This window comes from Tachyglossus aculeatus, chromosome 4 (assembly GCF_015852505.1).
Source record: "Tachyglossus aculeatus isolate mTacAcu1 chromosome 4, mTacAcu1.pri, whole genome shotgun sequence".
Taxonomy (NCBI): Eukaryota; Metazoa; Chordata; class Mammalia; order Monotremata; family Tachyglossidae; genus Tachyglossus; species Tachyglossus aculeatus.
In genome coordinates this window covers 117,829,616-117,847,841 of record NC_052069.1, presented here as the reverse complement: position 1 = coordinate 117,847,841, position 18,226 = coordinate 117,829,616, and the positions used below count along the sequence as shown (strand labels likewise).

Genomic DNA, 18,226 nt, shown 5'->3' with positions numbered 1-18,226 from the left:
GCAAATCACAACTTCTCTGTGCCTCAGTTACCTCATCTGTAAAATAGGGATTGACTGTGAGCCTTCCGTGGGACAACCTGATCACTCTGTAGCCTCCCCAGCACTTACAACAATGCTTTGCATATAGTAAGTGCTTAATAAATGCCATTATTATTATTATATTAATACAGTGCTTAATGCAGTGTTCTGCCTATACTAGGTGCTCAATAAATATGGTTGATTGATTGCTATTTAAACAAGCGTTCTGGGGCTGGGGGTGGTGCGAATATCAAGGGCTTAAAGGGTACTCATCCAAGTGCACAAGTGACAAGGCAGAAGAGAGGTGAGTAGTCAGTCAATTGTCAGTCAATCATATTTATTGAACATACTCTGTGCACAGAACACTATACTAAGGGCTTGGGAGAGTACAGTAGCAACATAACAGACAGATTCCCCGCTCACATGGAGGGGAAATGAGGGTTTAGTAGGGGAAGTCAGGGGAGCTATTTGCTTTTTGCAAGCCCTCCTGTTTTGGGAAATGGAGCAGGGAGGGAGATTTGCTGTAAGAAATTTCCCAATGTGCAATGGATTGCTTCATGGCCAGCTGACCAGCACTCTGGGCCGACTCTGGCTTTCCCAGCGAGCAGGGCAGCCTGCCCTGGGCACTTCCCCCACCCTCCAGCTATAAATCCAGCCCCTGTGTTGGGCCCAATAGCTCTCTGACATCTCAGGCCCCGGTTCCTGCTGCCCTTCAGTCATGGCGCTGGTCTGGGCCGTGGTCCTCCTGAACTCCCTCCCCCTGCTCCTCGCTCAGCCCCCGACCTGTGAGAACCTGCAGGTGACGGCCCTAAGCGATGCCATGATGAAACAGGTGAGTACGCTCTTGGGCCTCCTGAAGATGCTGAGGAAGTGTCAGGGATGCAGAGAGGGTGAGGGGACAGTGCATAAAGCCACAGCCAAAGCCTGGGCTCCAGTCCTGCTTTGTCCTGACCCCTGGTGAGATCATGAATGACTGTCTTATACCCTCTAGGCTTCCCCGTCCCCAACTGTAAATTGGGGGAACACTCTCTGTCCCCTTCCCAATCAATCAATCGCATTTATTGAGCACTTACTGTGCATAGTACTAAATGCTAGAGAGAGTAATAATAATAATGTTTGTATTTGTTAAGCGCTTACTCTGTGCCCAGCACTGTTCTAAGCGCTGGGGTAGATACAAGGTAATCAGGTTGTCCCATGTGGGGCTCACAGTCCGTGGCTCAGTGGAAAGAGCTCGGGCTTGGGAGTCAGAGGTCATGGGTTCTAATCCTGGCCCTGCCACTTGCCAGCTGTGTGACTTTGGGCAAGTCACTTCACTTCTCTGGGTCTCAGTTACCTCATCCGTAAAATGGGGATTAAGACTGTGAGCCCCAAGTGGGACAACCTGATTTCCTTGTATCCTCCCAGTGCTTAGAACAGTGCTTTGCATATAATAAGTGTTTAACAAATGATGTTATTATTATTATTATCCCTATTTTACAGATGAGGTAACTGAGGCCCAGAGAAGTTAAGTAACTTGCCCAAGGTCACACAGATGACAAATGGTGGGGCCGGGATTAGAACTCATGACCTCTGACTCTCAAGCCCGTGCTCTTTCACAGACACATTCCCTGCTGACAATGAGTTTATAGCCTAGAGGAGGAGACAGTCATTAATATAAATAAATAAGTTGCAGATAGGTACATAAGTGCTGTAGGGCTGGGAGAGGGGATGAATAAAGGGAGCAAATCAGGACAATGCAGAAAGGAGTGGAAGAAAAGGAAAAGAGGGCTTAGTCAGGGCAAGCCTCTCGGAGGTGATGTGCCTTCGATAGGGCTTTGAAGTGGGGAAGACTAATTATCTGACAGATATAAAGAGGGAGAGAGTTTCAGGTCAGAGCCTGGATGTGAGCAAGAGGTTGGCGGCTAGATGGACGAGATCAAGATACAGTGAGAAGGTTAGCACTGAGGAGCGAAGTGTGCAGGCTGGGTAGTAGTAGGAGAGTAGTGAGGTGAGGTAAGAGGGGGCAAGGTGATTGTGTGCTCTAAAGAGATGATTGAGGGGGTCTAGTTCAATTCTGTCCACTGTAGGTTTATGTTTTGTTTTATGGCATTTGTTAAGCATTTACTATGTGTCAAACACCGTTCTAAGCGCTGGAGTAGACACAAGTTTAAGTTGGACACAGTCCCTGCCCTGAATGGGGCTCAGAGTCTAAGTAGGAGGGAGAACATGAGAACTGAGGCACAGAGAAGGTAAGTGACTTGCCCAAAGTCACACAGCAAGCAATTAGCAGAGCCGGGATTAGAACCTAGGTCTTCTTACTCTCAGACCACTAGGCCATGTTGCTTCTCATTGTCTCGTGATTCCCAAAGTCCAGCCAGGCTATCCTTCCACATTTCCAAGGGGCAGCACTGGGGTAGATAAGATTGGGGGAGAGAGAGCAGGGTCACTGTGAAAGTCAGGATCAGCTTCCGCTGTTCTCCGGAACTCCGGCCCAGGCCAGAGCTACCTCTTGGGGGCAGAGACAGCTGGGAATAAGGACTGGCACCTGACAGGCTCCAGGAGACCTGGAACGGGAGACCGTGCACCCAAAATCCCAGCCCAGACAAGTCCAGAGACAAAGGAAGCAATGTTGCCTAGTGGCTAGAGAACAGACCTGGAACTCAGAAAGACCTGGGCTTAGAAAATCCTGGCTCCGCCACTTATCTGCTGTGTGACCTTGGACAAGTCACTTTATTTCTCTGCTCCTCAGTTACCTCATCTGTAAAATGGAGGTTAAGACTGTGAGTCCCATGCGGGACAGGGACTGTGACTGACCCTATTTGCTTGTATCCATCCCAGAACTTAGTACAGTGCCTGGCACCTAGCAAATACCACCGTTGTTATTATTATTATCATTAAGTCTGGGCCACCTTGAGAAGCCACGGTGATTGGGCAGAAGTAGGGTGAAGGGGAATCTCCCACAAGAACTTGTGATTAGTGCCCTGAGAGCCTGTGGGTCATGGCAAGCCATCACAGCATCCCTGGGGATACAGTCAGCACCCAATAGGCTGCCTTTCAGCTGTATCCCTCCACTACCCAAACCCCCCTCCCAGCCCCCCCCCCCAGCTTAGAAGAGGGCCAGTCCTGAGTCAGCCTCTTGTCCATGCAGCTGGAGGGCAAGTGGTTCTACATCGGTGGAGTCATGCGCCTGCCTGCATACAAGGAGGCAGCGGGAATGATCCAGTCGGCTTATTTCTATCTGAAGCCCAACATCACGGCCAACAACTTCTTCCTGGAAGAATATAGCACCGTGTAAGGGGATCCCTGGACTCCTACCCCTCTTCCATCAATCAGTCATATTTATTGAGCACTTACTGTGTGCAGTATACTGTACTAAGTGCTTGGGAGAATTCAATAAAATAGAGATGGTAGTAACATTCTCTACCCACAGATTGCTTACATTCTTCCCCGTTCTGGCCTAGCTTCAGGATGCATCCTCCTCTCTCACCCTGTCTTCCCCTCTTGCTGATCCTTCTCCTTCTCCCTGCCCCATCCCCCTCCTCCTTTCCTAGCCAGTTCCACCTTCTCTAATAAAAATTATTATTATTATTGCATTTACTATGTACCAAGCACTGGGTAGATAATCCAGTTGGACACAGAACCTGCCTCACATGGGGCTCAAAGTCTAAAGAAACTGAAACACAGAGAAAGTAAGTGATTTGCCCCAAGCCACACAACAGGTGAATAAGAGTCAGGATTAGAACCAAGGTCCTCTGACTCCCAGGCTCCTGTCCATACTGCTTCACTCTTTCCCTCAGTGCTTCTGTATTGTACTCTCCCAAGCACTTAGTACAGTGCTCTGCACATAGAAAGCACTCAATAAATACCATTGCTGATGATAATGATGATGATGATAATGTTCTGTCCTTGAGTTCAGCCCTCTTCAACATGTCCTGTCTTGATTTAGAGCGGGCAAGTGTATCTTCAATTCCACTTACCTCACTGTCTGCAGAGCCAACGGGACCCTAATGAGGTCAGGTAAGTGGTTGCTGGGCTCTGGGGACTGAGGTAAGTGGGTTCTGGGTGCAGGGTGGGGAAGAATTGGGGACGAGAACCTCCAGGCAGGGCTGCAGCAATGCTGGGAGCCAGCATCCACATAGAGCAGCTAACGATAGCTGCCTGCTCACAAGGTGAGGGTCAGCGATGCTATCTCAGGAGCCCCGGTTGCCCCCGTTGCCTCCAATGCACTGGGGTCCTGGAGGAGGAGGGAGCCAGCTGAGCCTTGACCCTCCATGCTCCTGTAGATGCAGCGACTGTACACGTGGCCCACCTGGTCCTGCCTCGGACCCCCAAGACCTTCATGATGCTCTTCTATCCAGAGGAGGAGAGGAACAAGGGTCTGGCTTTCTATGGTAAGTCTCCCTGGCCCAGAACCCGGCCAACCCTCCATGGAGGCTCAAAACTGCTCATTCCATCCAGGCTACTCCAGAGCTAACCCCCTTGGGGGAGCTCAGGGAGTCCCCTCTTCCCCCCAGCCCCCTAAATAATAATAATAATGGCATTTATTAAGCACTTACTATGTGCAAAGCACTGTTCTAAGCGCTGGGGAAGTTACAAGGCGATCAGGTTGTCCCTCAGGGGGCTCACAGTTTTAATCCCCATTTTACAGATGAGGTAACTGAGGCACAGAGAAGTTAAGTGACTTGCCCAAAGTCACACAGCTGACAATTGGCAGAGCCGGGATTTGAACCCATGACCTCTGACTCCAAAGCCCGGGCTCTTTCCACTGAGCCATGCTGCAAGCTCCCATCCTCCCTGCCTTCATGTTCTCCTCTGCCCACCCCACTCCCTTTCCCAGCTGACAGACAACAAGCAACCCAGGAGCAGCTGAAGGAGTTCCTGTCAGCTGTGAAGTGTCTGGGGTTCAGGAATGATGAAATCATGTACACGGACGGGAGCAAGGTAAAAGTCCCCCCACCCCTTTGCAGAGTTGCCTTAGCAATGATCAGGGCCAGACAGAATGAGACCCCTTTCCAATAACATAACATCCAGAGGCCACCTAAAGCAGCCTAAAGTTGTTGCGGGGGTGGGGGGAGTCAGCGTGGAGTCCTTGGGACCTGGTGATCGCTCCAACCCTCGCACTCACTTTTCCCAAGGTAACACTGAGGACCAGGGAAGGGGCCACTTGCTGGAGCTGAGACGGAAGAGAGGGATCTAGGCTGGGTTGGGGGAAGCAAGAGGAAAATCAAGGGGCAGGGGAGTCCGTGAGGAGGGCCAATCCTCAGAGCTGGCAGCTAGAGTAGGCTGGGGCCCACCCCCACCACCCCAGAACTAAATCCACTCCCAGTCGTGGACTGGGGCCAGCCAGCACCCGACCAGCAGGTCTAACGGCCTCATGGTGCTCTCTTCTGACTGACCCTCCAGGATGCATGCCAGTTGCTGGAGAAGGCACACAAGAAGAAGGAGAGCGAAGAGAAGGGCCCAAACGAGTCTGAGGAAGATGAAGAGCCCTAGGCGGTAGTGATGAAGCCCTTTGATTTCTCCACTTGGGGACCCCGCAACCTTATTCTGGTCCCAGATGCATCAATAAAGCCTCCCTGCACTGCACCTCTGCCAGGCTGGTGTCTGCTGCGCTACAGGAAATGGGAACCTAGCGGGGCTCAGGTGGGTCCTTGGGAGGGGTGGGGATTGGGGGAGGAAGGAGGTGGGGAGCTTCAGGGGGGAGAAGAGCAGCCCTGAGAGGATGGATGTCCTCACAGCCAACAGTGGCCGAGGCTGCTGTACCAAGGATACGGGGAAAGCCTACCCTGCAGCCCCCACTGGGGAATTATTTCTCCAGGAGCTTGGACCGGCCCCTCACTCTCCGGTACCATCTCCCTCCCTGCCAAAGAACCTTTCCCGTGCTTCCACGGTGGCAGCAGCAGTGGTACGGGGGCTGGCAGAGGACAGCAAGGGGCAGATCTCCCCCCACCCTGAGGCACACCCAGATGCCTGGCCCTCGGGCCAAGCTTGGGCTGAGCCTTTGTTCATTCATCAACCATCACCCATCAATGGGCTCTAGCACCCCTGGACCCAAACTCCCTCTCCTGTAAACCTCCCCTGCCTTCTGCCTTTGGGAAGGAGTATGGTCTAGTGGAAAGAGCGGGCTGCTGGGAGTCAGAGAACCTGAGTTCCAATCCTGGCTCCCCAACCTGTTGGTTGTGTGACCCTGGCCAAGTCATTTAACTTCTCTGTGCCTGTTCTATCTCCTATTTAGACTGTGAGTTCCATGTGGGACCTGATGATCTTGTTTCTAACCCAGAACCTAACACAGTGTTTTGCACACAGTAAGCAATTAACAGTTCTTATAATTATTATTATTATTATTATCTTAACTGTGGGCAGAACACTGGACTAAGCGCTGGGAGGAGCACAATACAACAGTCAACAGACACATTCCCCGCCCCCAAGGAGCTGGTTCTGCTTCATTCATTCATTCAGTCAATCGTATTTATGGAATGCCCTCCCTCCGCACATCTGCTAAGCTAGCTCTCTTCCTCCTTTCAAAGCCCTACTGAGAGCTCACCTCCTCCAGGAGGCCTTCCCAGGCTGAGCCCCCTCCTTCCTCTCCCCCTCCTCCCCATCCCCCCAGCCTTACCTTCTTCCCTGCCCCACAGCACCTGTGTATATGTTTGTACAGATTTATTACCCTATTTATTTTACTTGCACATATTTACTATTCTCTTTATTTTATTTTATTAATATGTTTTGTTTTGTTGTTTCTCTCCCCCTTCTAGACTGTGAGCCTGCTGTTGGGTAGGGACCGTCTCTATATGTTGCCAACTTGTACATCCCAAGCGCTTAGTACAGTGCTCTGCACACAGTAAGCGCTCAATAAATACGATTGAATTGAATGAATGAAATGAATGTGGTCCCCGGCCAGGCCCTGGCATAGCCCCATGCTTGGGAATTTGGAAACCTCCATAGAGATGGATCAAAGTACAAATTGATGGGACATGCCGATGATTTCCCTGCTCAGTTATCTGTGGATAGCAGAGGCTTACCCCCCACCCCTTGCCCCTTAAACATGCCAGCCTCATCAGAGGCTCCACCTGCCTCCCCCAGAACTGCCTCCCCCAAACTGCCTCTCCAGAACATCTTCCCCCAGGACAGCCTCCCCAGAACTGTCTCCCCAGAACAGCCTCCCGGAGAACTGTCTCCATAGAACTGCCTCCCCAGAATGGGCTCTCCAGGAACTATCTCCCTCAGAATTGCCTCCCCTAAAATTGCCTCCCGGAGAATAACCTCCCTGAGAACTGCCTTCCTAGACCGTTTCCAGCCAAGTTTGGGGGCCAGTGCAGTCGATCTTGTTTCTTTCCCCCGCCCCTCCCACCTTTCCCCCTGACCCAGGTCACTCAGCATGATTCAGTGGTCCCTGATGACTTGAGAGCCATAAAATTCTAGATCACTCAAGTTGATACAATGGGGTTTTTTATGGAGCCACTTAAACTGGTACTATATGTCTCCGCTTGTTGAAAAGTAACAATTCAAGCTGATAGACTGTGTGGAGTTCATTCAATGGGTCTCAACCAATCGCCAGGTCCCTCCCAGGCTCACACAAAAGCTAACAGAGATCACGTCCAAACTTCCCATCTTGTTTCACCTGCAAAAAAGTCAACTTGGCCTTGAGCACTGGGGCAGGGCCCAAAGGGAATTTAATAATAATAATAATAATAATTAATAATTGTGATATTTGACAAGCGCTTACTATGTGCCAGGCACTGTATTATGCACTGGGGTAAGATATAAGCTTATTCGGGGTTGGACAGTCCCTGTTCCACATAAAGCTCACAATCTCAATCCCTATTTTACAGATGAAGTAACTGAGGCCCAAAGAAGTGAAGTGATTTGCCCAATAGCACTTGTCTGCCAATAGCAGACAAGTGGTGGAGCCAGGATTAGAACCAAGGTCCTTCTGACTCCAGGCCTGGGATCTAACCGCTAGACCATGCTGCTTCCCCAACTGTTTGTGTGAACTTGTCGCTTCAACTCTCTGGTCCTCCATTTCCTCAGCTTTAGAGGGGGACCACCACATCCCCAATCTCCCAAGGCTGAGGAGAAATAAAGAAAGATCATTGATATGCACTTGCACTGAAAAGCAAAACGTGCTTGAGGAATACATGGTGCTCTTTTGCAGAAAGAAGCAGGAGACAAAACTGAACAGAATGAACCCGTTTTTGTAAACTCAGAGTTGATGTGGGTGGAGAGTAAAGGAGCCTCCTAGGGGAGGCAAAGCCTATTTCTCGCTAGCGGAGCAGAAGCTGAACAAGAAGGAGAGGTAGGACCAGAAGTTTGTGATGGAGTCACATGCCAATGAGGTGCAGTTGGCAGGAGAGCTTGTGAGCAGTGAATAGGGGTAGATGTAGGCGTCAGCTGCATAAACATGGTCTCTGAAATTGTGTGAATAGACAAGCTTTCCAAGCGAGTGAGCTTAGAATTGCCCATCCACCTTTGCACCTACCAGAAACACATTACTATTGGCTTTAAAGCCCTCAATCACCTTGCCCCCTCCTCTCTTACCTCACTGATTTCTTACTACAACCTATCATGCTCACTTGGCTCCTCTAACACCAACCTGCTCTCTGTACTTTAATCTCGTCTATCTCACTGCCAACCTCTTGCCCGTGTCCTGCCTCTAGCCTGGAACTCCCTACCCCTTCATATCTGACAAAACATCACTCTTCCCACCTTCAAAGTTTTATTAAAATCACATGTCCACCGAGAGGCCTTCATTCATTCATTTATTGAGCACTTACTGTGTGCAAAACACTGCACTAAGCACTTGGGAGAGTATAAACAGACACATTCCCTGTCCACAACGAACTTACAGGCTAGAGGCAGGGAGACTGAATAGGGAGACCAACAGCAATACAAATAAATTACAGACCTATTCATAAGTGCTGTGGGGCTGGGAGGGGGAAGAGCAAAAGGAGCAAGTCAGAGTGATGCAGAAGGGAGTAAGGGATGAGTAAAGGGTGGGCTTTGTCTGGGAAGGCCTCTTGGAGGAGATATGCCTTCAATCAGGCTTTAAAAGTGGGGAGAATAATTGTCTGTTGAATTTGAGGAGGGAGGATGTTCCAGGTCAGAAGCAGGACATGGGAAAGGGGTCAGCAATGAGATAGACGAGATCAAGCCATAGTGAAAAGGTTAGCACTAGAGGAGTGAAGTGTGTGGGCTGGGTTGTAGACGGAGAGAAGCGAGGTGAGGTAGGAGGGGGCAAGGTGATGACTGCTTTAAAACCAATGGTTAGGAGTTTTGGGTTTGATGTGGAGGTGGATTGGCAACCACTGGAGTTTTTTGAGAAGAGGGGTGACTTGTCCTGAATGTTGCTATAGAAAAATGATGTGGGCAGCAGAGTGGAGTATGGCCTGGAGTTGGGAGAGACAGGAGGCTGAGAGGTCATCAAGGAGGCTGATGCAGTAATCCAGGCAGGATACGATGAATGATTGCATTAACGTGGTAGCAGTTTGGATGAAGAGGAAAGGGCAGATTTTAGCTCTGTTGTGAAGGTGGGACCAACAGGATTTAGTGATGGATTGAATGTCTGGGTTGGATGACAGAGGGGAGTCGAGGATAATTTCCTCTTATCCCTCTCCCTCCTGCATCACCCTTGCACTTGGATTTGCACCCTTTATTCACCCCACCCTCAGCCCCACAGCACATACCTACATATCTGCAATTTATTTATTTTTGTTAAAATCTGTCTTCACCTCTAGACTGTAAACTCACTGTGAGCAGGGAATGTATCTACCAACTCTGTTATACAGTACTCTCCCAGGTGCTTAGTTCAGTGCTCTGCACACAGTAACTGCACAATAAATGTCATTGATTGGTTGAATGGAAGATTAGGAACTCAGAACAGAGCCTTGCAAGACACCCTGCTAGGGACTGATTGATTGAAAGAGGAATTAGCTAATTAGACTGAAAAGGAGTGGCCAGAGACAAAGGAGGAGAACCAAGTTAGTGTCCTTTCCCTGCCGTGCTGGAGAGAAAAGCTGCTCCCATGTGCTCACAGACTCTTCCATCCATGCTGAGACTTTAAGCCTATTTTGTGTATTTGTGCTGTGCTTTAATGTTTCATCATTCCTGATATGAGACTTTGAGCCTACTTTGTGTATTTGTGTTGTGTTTTAATGTTTCATCATTTCTGATATGTCTGTTTCCCATTCTTTCTCCCTACTTAAACTCTTAAAACTGGTAGCCCCAGAGGACAGGGACCACGGCTAATTCCCATCTGTGCATTCTCTCCCATGTAGTACAATATTCTCCACACAGTAAGTGCCCAATTAATAATACTACTACTAATAATAACAGTACTTAAGTGGTTATTACACACACCAAATACTAATCTAAGCACTGGGGTAGATACAAGTTAATCAGTTTAGACACAGACCCTGTCCCACATGGGGCTCCCAGTCTAAGTAGTAGGGAGTAGGATTTAATCCCCATTTTACAGATGCAGTAACTGAGGCACAGAGAAGTTAAGTGACTTACCCAAGGTCAAACACCAGGCATATGACAGATCCAGGATTAGAACCCAGTTCCTCTGACTCCCAGGACCAGATTCTTTCTCCTAGGCCATGCTATTTTTCAATATTACTTCTAGCTATTTAAACAAGACCGAGGTCTGTTCTTGTTTAAAGAAAGGGGGAGGGGGCCAGCAGTGTTGACGGTGGCCAAGATGTCAAGAAGGATTAAAGCAGAATTAGACTTGGCTATGAGGGGGTCATCGGTAACCTTGGAGAATGTAGTCTTTGCCATGAGGAAGGGAGCAGAAAACTGATTGCTGCAGGAGAATAATAATAATAATAATAATAATGGTACTCGTTAAGCGCTTACTGTATGTCATGCATTGTTCTAAGCACTGGGTGGGGGGAGATACAAGTTAATCAGGTTAGACACAGTCCCTATCCTACATAATAATAATAATAATGATGATGGCATTTGTTAAGTGCTTACTATGTGCCAAGCACTGTTCTAAGCACTGGGGTAGACACAAGGTAGGTTAACCCACGTGGGGCTCACAGTCTTAATTCCCATTTTACAGATGAGGTTACTGAGGCACAGAGAAGTCAAGTGACTTGCTCAAAATCACACAGCTGGCCAGTGGCGGAGCTGGGATTACAACCCGGAGTCATGACCTCTGACTCCCAAGCCCAGGCTCTTTCCACTATGTAACCCTGCGCTGTGCTGCACATTGGAGATCACATTCTTAATTCCCATTTTACAGATGAGCTAACTGAGGCACAGAGAAGTTAAGTGACTTGCCCAAGGTCACACAGAAGACATGTGGGGGAGCCAAGATTAGGGAATAAGAGGGTTGATGGAGAAGAGTGAAGGCAGTGGAGGTATTCAACCCATTCCAAGATTTTGGACAGAAATGGGAGAGTGAAAGGGTTGCAGCAGGAGGGAGTTGTGGGGGAGGCTTGAACACATTTGAAGATGGAAGGGAAGGAAACTTTTGAAAATGAGAGGTTGAAGATGACTATAAGAGAGGAGAGGCGAGTAGAAAGAAGGGTTGGAGTTTTTGAGAGGTAAGTGGGGATGGGGTAGAAGGCACATATAGAGCGGGTAGATTTAAAGAGAGCAAGTGAGAGACCTCCAGAGAGGAGAAGGAGGAATAGGAGGAGGAGAAGGAGGACCCAGAGAAGAAGAGGAGGAGGAGGAAGAAAGGAGGAGCAGGAAGAAGAGAAGAGGAGGAGGAGAAGGACATGGACTAAGCCCTCATTTCCCCTATATTCCCTCCCCTTCCCAACGACTACCCACTTGGCTGGGTACTCCTTAAGCACCTTGACAATCCCTCTTCCCCACAACACTTATGTAAATTGCCTAATACCTTACTATTTCCCCTATCTATATTTTATTTTAATGTCTGCTTCCCCCTGTAGATTGTAAGTTCCTTATGGAGAGTCAGTAGGTCAGTCAATTGTATTTATTGGGCGTTTACTATTTGCAAAGAACTGTATTAAGTGCTTGGGAGGGTACAATATAATAATAAACAAACACATTCCCTGCCCACAATGAGCTTACAGTCTAGACGGGGAGACAGACATTAATATAAATAAATTACAATATGTATATAAGTGCTGGGGGTCTGGGAGGGGGAAAGAGCAAAGGGAGCAAGTCAGAGTGATGAAAAGGGAGTAGTAGAAGAGGAAAGGAAGGCTTAGTCAGGGAAGGCCTCTTAGAGGAGAAGCGCCATCCATAAGGCTTTGAAAGGGAGAAGAGTAATTGTCTCTCAGATATGAGGAGGGAGGACGTTCCAGGACAGAGGCAGGACATGGTCAAGAGGTTGGTGGAGAGATAGACGAGATTGAAGTAAAGTGAGAAGGTTGGCAGTAGAGGAGTGTGGTGTGTGGGCTGAGGTAGTAGGAGAGTAGTGAAGTGACATAGAAGTGGGCAAGGTGATTGAGTGTTTTAAAGCCAATGGTGAGGAGTTTCTGTTTGATGTGGATGTGGATGGGCAAACACTGGAGGGATCACATCTACCAACTCCATTGTATTATACTCTCCCAAGCACTCAGTAGTATAGTCCTCTGCACACGGTAAGTGCTCAATAAATACCACCGATTGATTGAATGAAGGGTCCACGCTTTCCTGGAAGAAGACCTGCCATAATAATAATGGTATTTGCTAAGTGCTTACTATGTGCCAAGCACTGCCATCATCTTAAAGGTCTCCAAGGTTTCCCTCGTAACAGGTTCTCTCAGTTCTCCATCACCCTTGACCACCAAAAAATTCTCCCTGTTGTCTAACCACTTTCAATCCATTTCTCCTTGACCAACCCTCTGAGATCAATCAATCAATCAATCAATCAATCGTATTTATTGAGCACTTACTGTGTGCAGAACACTGTACTAAGCTCTTGGGAAGTACAAGTCGGGAACACACAGAGACAGTCCCTACCCAACAGCGGGCTCACAGTCTAGAAGGGATCCATATGAGATCCATATGAAGGTACAAACTTCCTGGACAGAACAGTCTTGGCTCCTGGTCCTCAGCCCCAAAGGCACAGTTGAGGGCATGGGGGACCTCGGGCCCGGAGATCAGCCCTTAGCAGCAGTCTGGCCACTGTGGGGCTACAGATGTGGAGACCAGCCCCTAGCAGCAGGTTGAGCACCGGGGCACCACAGATCTAGAAAATGGCCCCTAGCAGCTGGCTGGACACTGGGGGACCACAGATCTGGAGACACGGGGAGGCCCTGGATCTGGACACTGGCCCCTTGCGGCAGGCAACCAGGGACCACTTCCCTTTGTGAAACCTTCATTTAGGGAAGGAAGGAAGTTTAGTGTAAGGAATTTCCCAAACCCACAGCCGGTTGCCCCATGGGTAGGATCCAATCAGCTCTGAGTGGCGGTGGGTCACAGCGCTGCCTACAGAGAAGCTGTCCTGGGGGTTCAGGATGATTCCCCCACCCAGGAAGCTACCCAGCTATAAATCCAGCCTCCAGAGCTGGCTCCAGACACCACCCGGGACATCTCTGGCCTCGACCCCGCTGCCCCACAGCCATGGCATTGGTCTGGGCTATCATCGTGCTGAGCTCCCTCCCCTTGCTCCTTGCCCAGCCCCAGGACTGTGCCTCCCGCTTGCCAGGGGCCATCGACAGCAGCACGGTGGGCAAGGTAAGCTAGGGCTCTCCTCTCTTCCCCGCTCCTGGACTACTACGTCCTGAGGGGCTCTGAGGGTGGGCGGGCAGGTGGTGGGGAGGAGGAGGCTCATGAGAGAGCCGTGCCCTACGTGTCATCTGAACAGCTTAGTCTGGCTGGGCCGGGGGCTGTGGGGGGAAACTAGGATTTGGACATTGGGAATCTCCCCTGCTCTGTACCCTGACATTTATTAAAAATTATAATTGGTATTTGTTCAGCGCTTACTATGTACCAGGCACTGTACTAAGTGCTAGGGTGGATACAAGCAAATCACGTTGGACACAGTCCTTGTCACACATGGGGCTCATGGTCTTACTCATCGTTTTACAGATGAGGTAACTAAGGCACAGAGAAGTGAAGTGACTTGCCCAAAGTCACACAGCTGACAATTGGCAGAGCTGGGATTTGAACCCAGGTCTTACTGACTCCCGGACGTGTGCTCTATCTACTAGGTCACTCTGCTTCTCAGAGGCCACACTGCTTCTCAAAATATAATAATAATCGTATTTGTTCATTCATTCATTCATTCAATCGTATTTATTGAGCACTTACTGTGTGCAGAGCACTGTACTAAGCACTTGGGAAGTACAAGCTGGCAACATATAGAGACGGTCCCTACCCAACAATGGGCTCACAGTCTAGAAGGGGGAGACAGACAATAAAACAAAACATGTGGACAAGTGTCATCAGAATAAAATCAGAATATTTGTTAAGTGCTTATTGGTTGCCAAGCACTGAGCTATGCCTTGAGGTAGATATAATACAGTCACATCAGACGCAGTCCCTGTCCTGCATGAGGCTCCCCGTCTAAGCAAGGGAGAGATCAGGGGCTAAAGACCTCAGGGAAAATCTCTCCCTCAGCGGGTACCCCTAGCTCCTTTAGCAGATTAGCAAACAGAGGCAGGGGAAAGCCCAGTGGCCTCTTTCCACTGGTTCCTGTCTGAGACCCCAGCACCGCCCACCCGGCTAGGCTCTGAGGTTTCCCTGAGGCCAGGGGAAGCCACTAGAGAACACTCTATCCTGGCACACACCAGCTCAGTCCAAGAGCTCGCAACCCTGGGAACCCGGGCCTTTGAGTTTGAATATCCCCAAGCGTGGCCTGGGCCTCTAGACTAGGCCCTGAGCCTCAGTCTCTTCTTCCAAGCAACCATCAATCATCATCATCATCACCATCATCAGTGATATTTATTGAGTGCTTACTGTGTGCAGAGCACTGCACTAAGCGCTTGGTAGAGTACAATACTGCAGAGTTGGTAAGCATGTTCCCCGCCCATAATGAGCTTACAGTCTAGAGAGGGAGGTAGACGTTAATAAAAATAATTTATAGATTTGAAGATATATATGTGAGTGCTGGGCATAATAAGCAGTGAGCATAATATTGAAAGCAGCGTGGCTCAGCGGAAACAGCGCGGGCTTGGGAGTCAGAGGTCATGGGTTCGAATCCCGGCTCCGCCACTTGTCAGCTGTGTGACCTTGGGCAAGCCACTTAACTTCTCTGTGCCTCAGTTACCTCATCTGGAAAATGGGGATTAAGACTGTGAGCTCCAAGTGGGACAACCTGATCACCTTGTATGCCCCCCCAGCGCTTAGAACAGTGCTTTGCACATAGGAGGCACTTAACAAACACCACCATTATTATTATTGCTATTATCAAGTTCAGAGATGGTGTTTTGATTCCGTTCCCTCTAAACTGTAAGCTCTTTGAGAGCAGAGAACACGTCTACCAACTCTGTTGTATTGTACTCTCCCAAACACTTACTAAAGTGCTCTGTATACAGTAAGTGTTCAATAAATACCATTGATTTATTCTCAGAGGATATTGAAGGGACCAGGACCAACCTCCCCCAGGCCTCTGCAAGGGAGGGGTGCTTCCCAGGAAACTTCAGAAGGGCTCTAGCAGTGCCCTGGAATTGAGATCTCCATGGGGTTATCCCTTTAACCTGAGAGCAGAACACAACCTGCCACCAAAGCTGATCTCCCAGAAACAGACTTCCCCAGGCCCAGGCATTTCTCCTCTCTGCCAGTCCCCCCAGGACAAGTGGCTCAGCATTGCTCTGCCAGATCTGAGCCCCCCAGATGTGCAGACGATGGATGAGACCCAATCCCTGCCCAGGAGAGTTAACCTACCCTCAGTCTGTTTCCTTCTCTCTCCAGCTGAAAGGCAAATGGTACCTGACTGCATCGGCTGATGCCTCTTCTTCCGGACAGGAACTGATCTCCCTGATCCAGGCGGCCTACATATTTCTGTACCCTAATCCAGCCGGGAACAAGATCACCACAAGGACATACACCACTATGTATGAGCCTCCATTTCTTCCTGTGCTCCCTCCCCACACCGCCCTCGCCCTCCCCCAACTCTCCCGCTCCTGCTCACAGCCCCTCAACTCTCAACTCCTCAACCTTCCTCTTCTCCCTGTGCCACTCCTGTCCTGCCCACTCCCAGCTCCCATCGACCTCTCCAGCCTCTCCTTGTCCCTCCTGAGGCTCTCCATCAGTCCCCCTGCTTTCTGGGGTGACCTCTCCCTCCCACCTTTCACGGTTCTCTCCTAGGAGGTCCACATGTATACATAACCTGAACCACCTCTCCATCCAGAGAATCAACAACACCACGTTCTGGACAGGTGGGGCCCCTGGCAGCCTGGCTCGGAGACCAGCCCAGCTCCTCTGTGGGAAGAAGGGAGAGAGCAGCTGCCCTTCTGAGCCTCCCTGGGCCTCCCCGACAAAGCTGGGTGGGAGCAGGGGCACAGCTGGTACCAGCAGAGAGGGAGAATTCGAGAGGGCCCACCAGGGGTGGGACGGAAAGAAGCGTGGGGTTCTCTGAGATATTTAGTATCTTGCCTAAGCATCCCATCTGGCACTGACCCCTGGGCATGGGAAACAGAAAGCAGGCCGGCACTGAACCCAATTTGGCCCAAATCCATTTGGTTCAGGACGTCCATAGATACCCTGTCTCCCTGGGATTCTGCAGGAGCCACTGTGACTCCTGGGTTTTGTGGAAGAGTGGAAGGGGAAGGCTTGTTCTGGGAGCCCCAAGGGGCCTGGCCCCTGGGACTCTAAGGTGGGGCTGCCTGGGAGCAGGAGGCAAACAGCCTGGGGTGGGGTTGGGGGGTGGGGACAATGGTCCGCTCCTTGCAGGTGACTCCCAGTTGACCATGTCCTCCCCCTCCCCCATTGCGGCCCCCTGCATTCTATCCTCCCACAGAGCGGGAACTATTGAACTTACTGCTGCCCCTGACTGCCAACCTGGAGGAGAACTTCGTGCTGGTGTTCTCCCCAGACAGCAAGCAGCACCGCGGCCTCGTTCTCTATGGTACGTCCTCATCCTTGTTTTCAGCCTCGCCCTCATCCTCATCGACGTCATGCCCAACCACCGGCTCCCTCCAGCCTTTCTGTGGAGTCTGGTTCTCCTACACAGGCCCCTCCCATGCCCCAAACCAAAGAGAGGGAACCAGGAGGTGAAGATTACCCAGATAAACCCCCTCCCTTCTCCCCAACAGCTTCTTTAGCCCCTCCCTTACAGGCACCCCCAAACCCTTCCCTACCAGCCCCTCACTCTTCCCCAACCACAACCTCACCCCTCCCCAGCTTCCCCCTCAGCCTCCCCAGAGCCTGTATAGCCCCTTGCAGACCCCTCATTCCCCATGAGGCAGCATAGTCCTCACTGCCTCCTCAGTTATCTCAGGCCCCACAGCCCCCAGAGCCTCCTCAATCCCCTTTGTCCCCTCCACCAGGAGCCCTCCAAGACCCTCCTAGGGCCAGCCTTGCCAGGCCTCCTCTTCTCTCTCCCCACCCCCACCCTAGGTCGGAAGCCCACCGTGAGCAAAGAGCAGCGTGAAGCCCTCCAGGTCCCTTTGAACTGCCTGGGCCTCCAGGGACAGGAAGTGTATTATACCCAGGGCCAGGTAACGATGGGCTGGCTTGGACGCAGACTCACCATGGTGATGGGCGGGAGCAGGGCAGCCAGGACTGGTTGAAAGCTATGTGGGGTGGAGGGTGAGAGAGGAAGAAGGGAGGCAGCCGGGCCTGGGCAGGATCCCCAGGGTTAACAGGGCTGGTTGGGTGCTGCGGGGGAGAGGCAGTTTCCAGTTGGGTAGAGATATTTGACTGTGAATCTGTCTCTCTCAGGATGAGTGCAAGAAGCAGGCAAAGGAAGATGAGGATCGGGAGAAGGAGGAAAGAGGGACAACTGAGACCGACAAGGTTCCCAGATAGTAGGGTCCTGGGATCCCCGTGAAGTAACCCTGTGGTCCCTTCACTGTTACAATCATATCAATAAAGCCATCTCTCTGTCCTGGGCCCGGGTGAGTGTGTCTGATCCTCTTCAGAGGCAGCAGGGCAGAGGGGCACACACGACGTGAGCGATCAGGAGAAAGCGAAGGGCTGGTTCTCTCTCTCCTGGATCCCACAACAGGGGCAATGGGAATCTGCCCTTCCTCATACCTACTCCATCCCAGTCCCAGGAGGGTCATTGCTCATTGTGCTTCCTCTGCCCTCCTCCCCTTCGCTAGGGCAAACCCCCAGGGTTGGGGCAGGAATATCCATGCCAACCAGGAGGGGTGGTGGT

The 18,226-nt window shown here is 50.6% G+C and overlaps 2 protein-coding genes across 2 annotated transcripts; both read left to right on the top strand.

The window, feature by feature from the left end:
* The first annotated feature begins 682 nt into the window (after nt 1-682).
* LOC119927260 (alpha-1-acid glycoprotein-like) lies at nt 683-5,576 on the top strand. Its single transcript, XM_038745814.1, has 6 exons — nt 683-850; nt 3,146-3,288; nt 3,944-4,014; nt 4,281-4,388; nt 4,835-4,938; nt 5,401-5,576. Exons 1-6 carry the CDS (start codon nt 737-739, stop codon nt 5,488-5,490), a joined length of 630 nt encoding a protein of 209 aa, XP_038601742.1. The 5' UTR covers nt 683-736; the 3' UTR covers nt 5,491-5,576.
* A 7,948-nt stretch (nt 5,577-13,524) lies between these two features.
* Nucleotides 13,525-17,874, top strand: LOC119926544 (alpha-1-acid glycoprotein-like). Its single transcript, XM_038744583.1, has 6 exons — nt 13,525-13,638; nt 15,817-15,959; nt 16,213-16,283; nt 16,865-16,972; nt 17,464-17,564; nt 17,788-17,874. The coding sequence occupies exons 1-6, from the start codon at nt 13,525-13,527 to the stop codon at nt 17,872-17,874; spliced, it is 624 nt and encodes a 207-aa protein (XP_038600511.1).
* The last annotated feature ends 352 nt before the right edge of the window (nt 17,875-18,226 follow it).

Excerpts from the sequence above, each read along its gene's own strand:
- LOC119927260 (XM_038745814.1), top strand. The coding sequence starts at position 737 with ATGGCGCTGGTCTGGGCCGTGGTCCTCCTGAACTCCCTCCCCCTGCTC. Across the intron at positions 3,289-3,943 it reads CTGGAAGAATATAGCACCGT|AGCGGGCAAGTGTATCTTCA; the intron begins GTAAGGGGATCC and ends GTCTTGATTTAG. Across the intron at positions 4,389-4,834 it reads CAAGGGTCTGGCTTTCTATG|CTGACAGACAACAAGCAACC; the intron begins GTAAGTCTCCCT and ends TCCCTTTCCCAG.
- LOC119926544 (XM_038744583.1), top strand. The coding sequence starts at position 13,525 with ATGGCATTGGTCTGGGCTATCATCGTGCTGAGCTCCCTCCCCTTGCTC. Across the intron at positions 16,973-17,463 it reads CCGCGGCCTCGTTCTCTATG|GTCGGAAGCCCACCGTGAGC; the intron begins GTACGTCCTCAT and ends CCCCCACCCTAG. Across the intron at positions 17,565-17,787 it reads TGTATTATACCCAGGGCCAG|GATGAGTGCAAGAAGCAGGC; the intron begins GTAACGATGGGC and ends TGTCTCTCTCAG.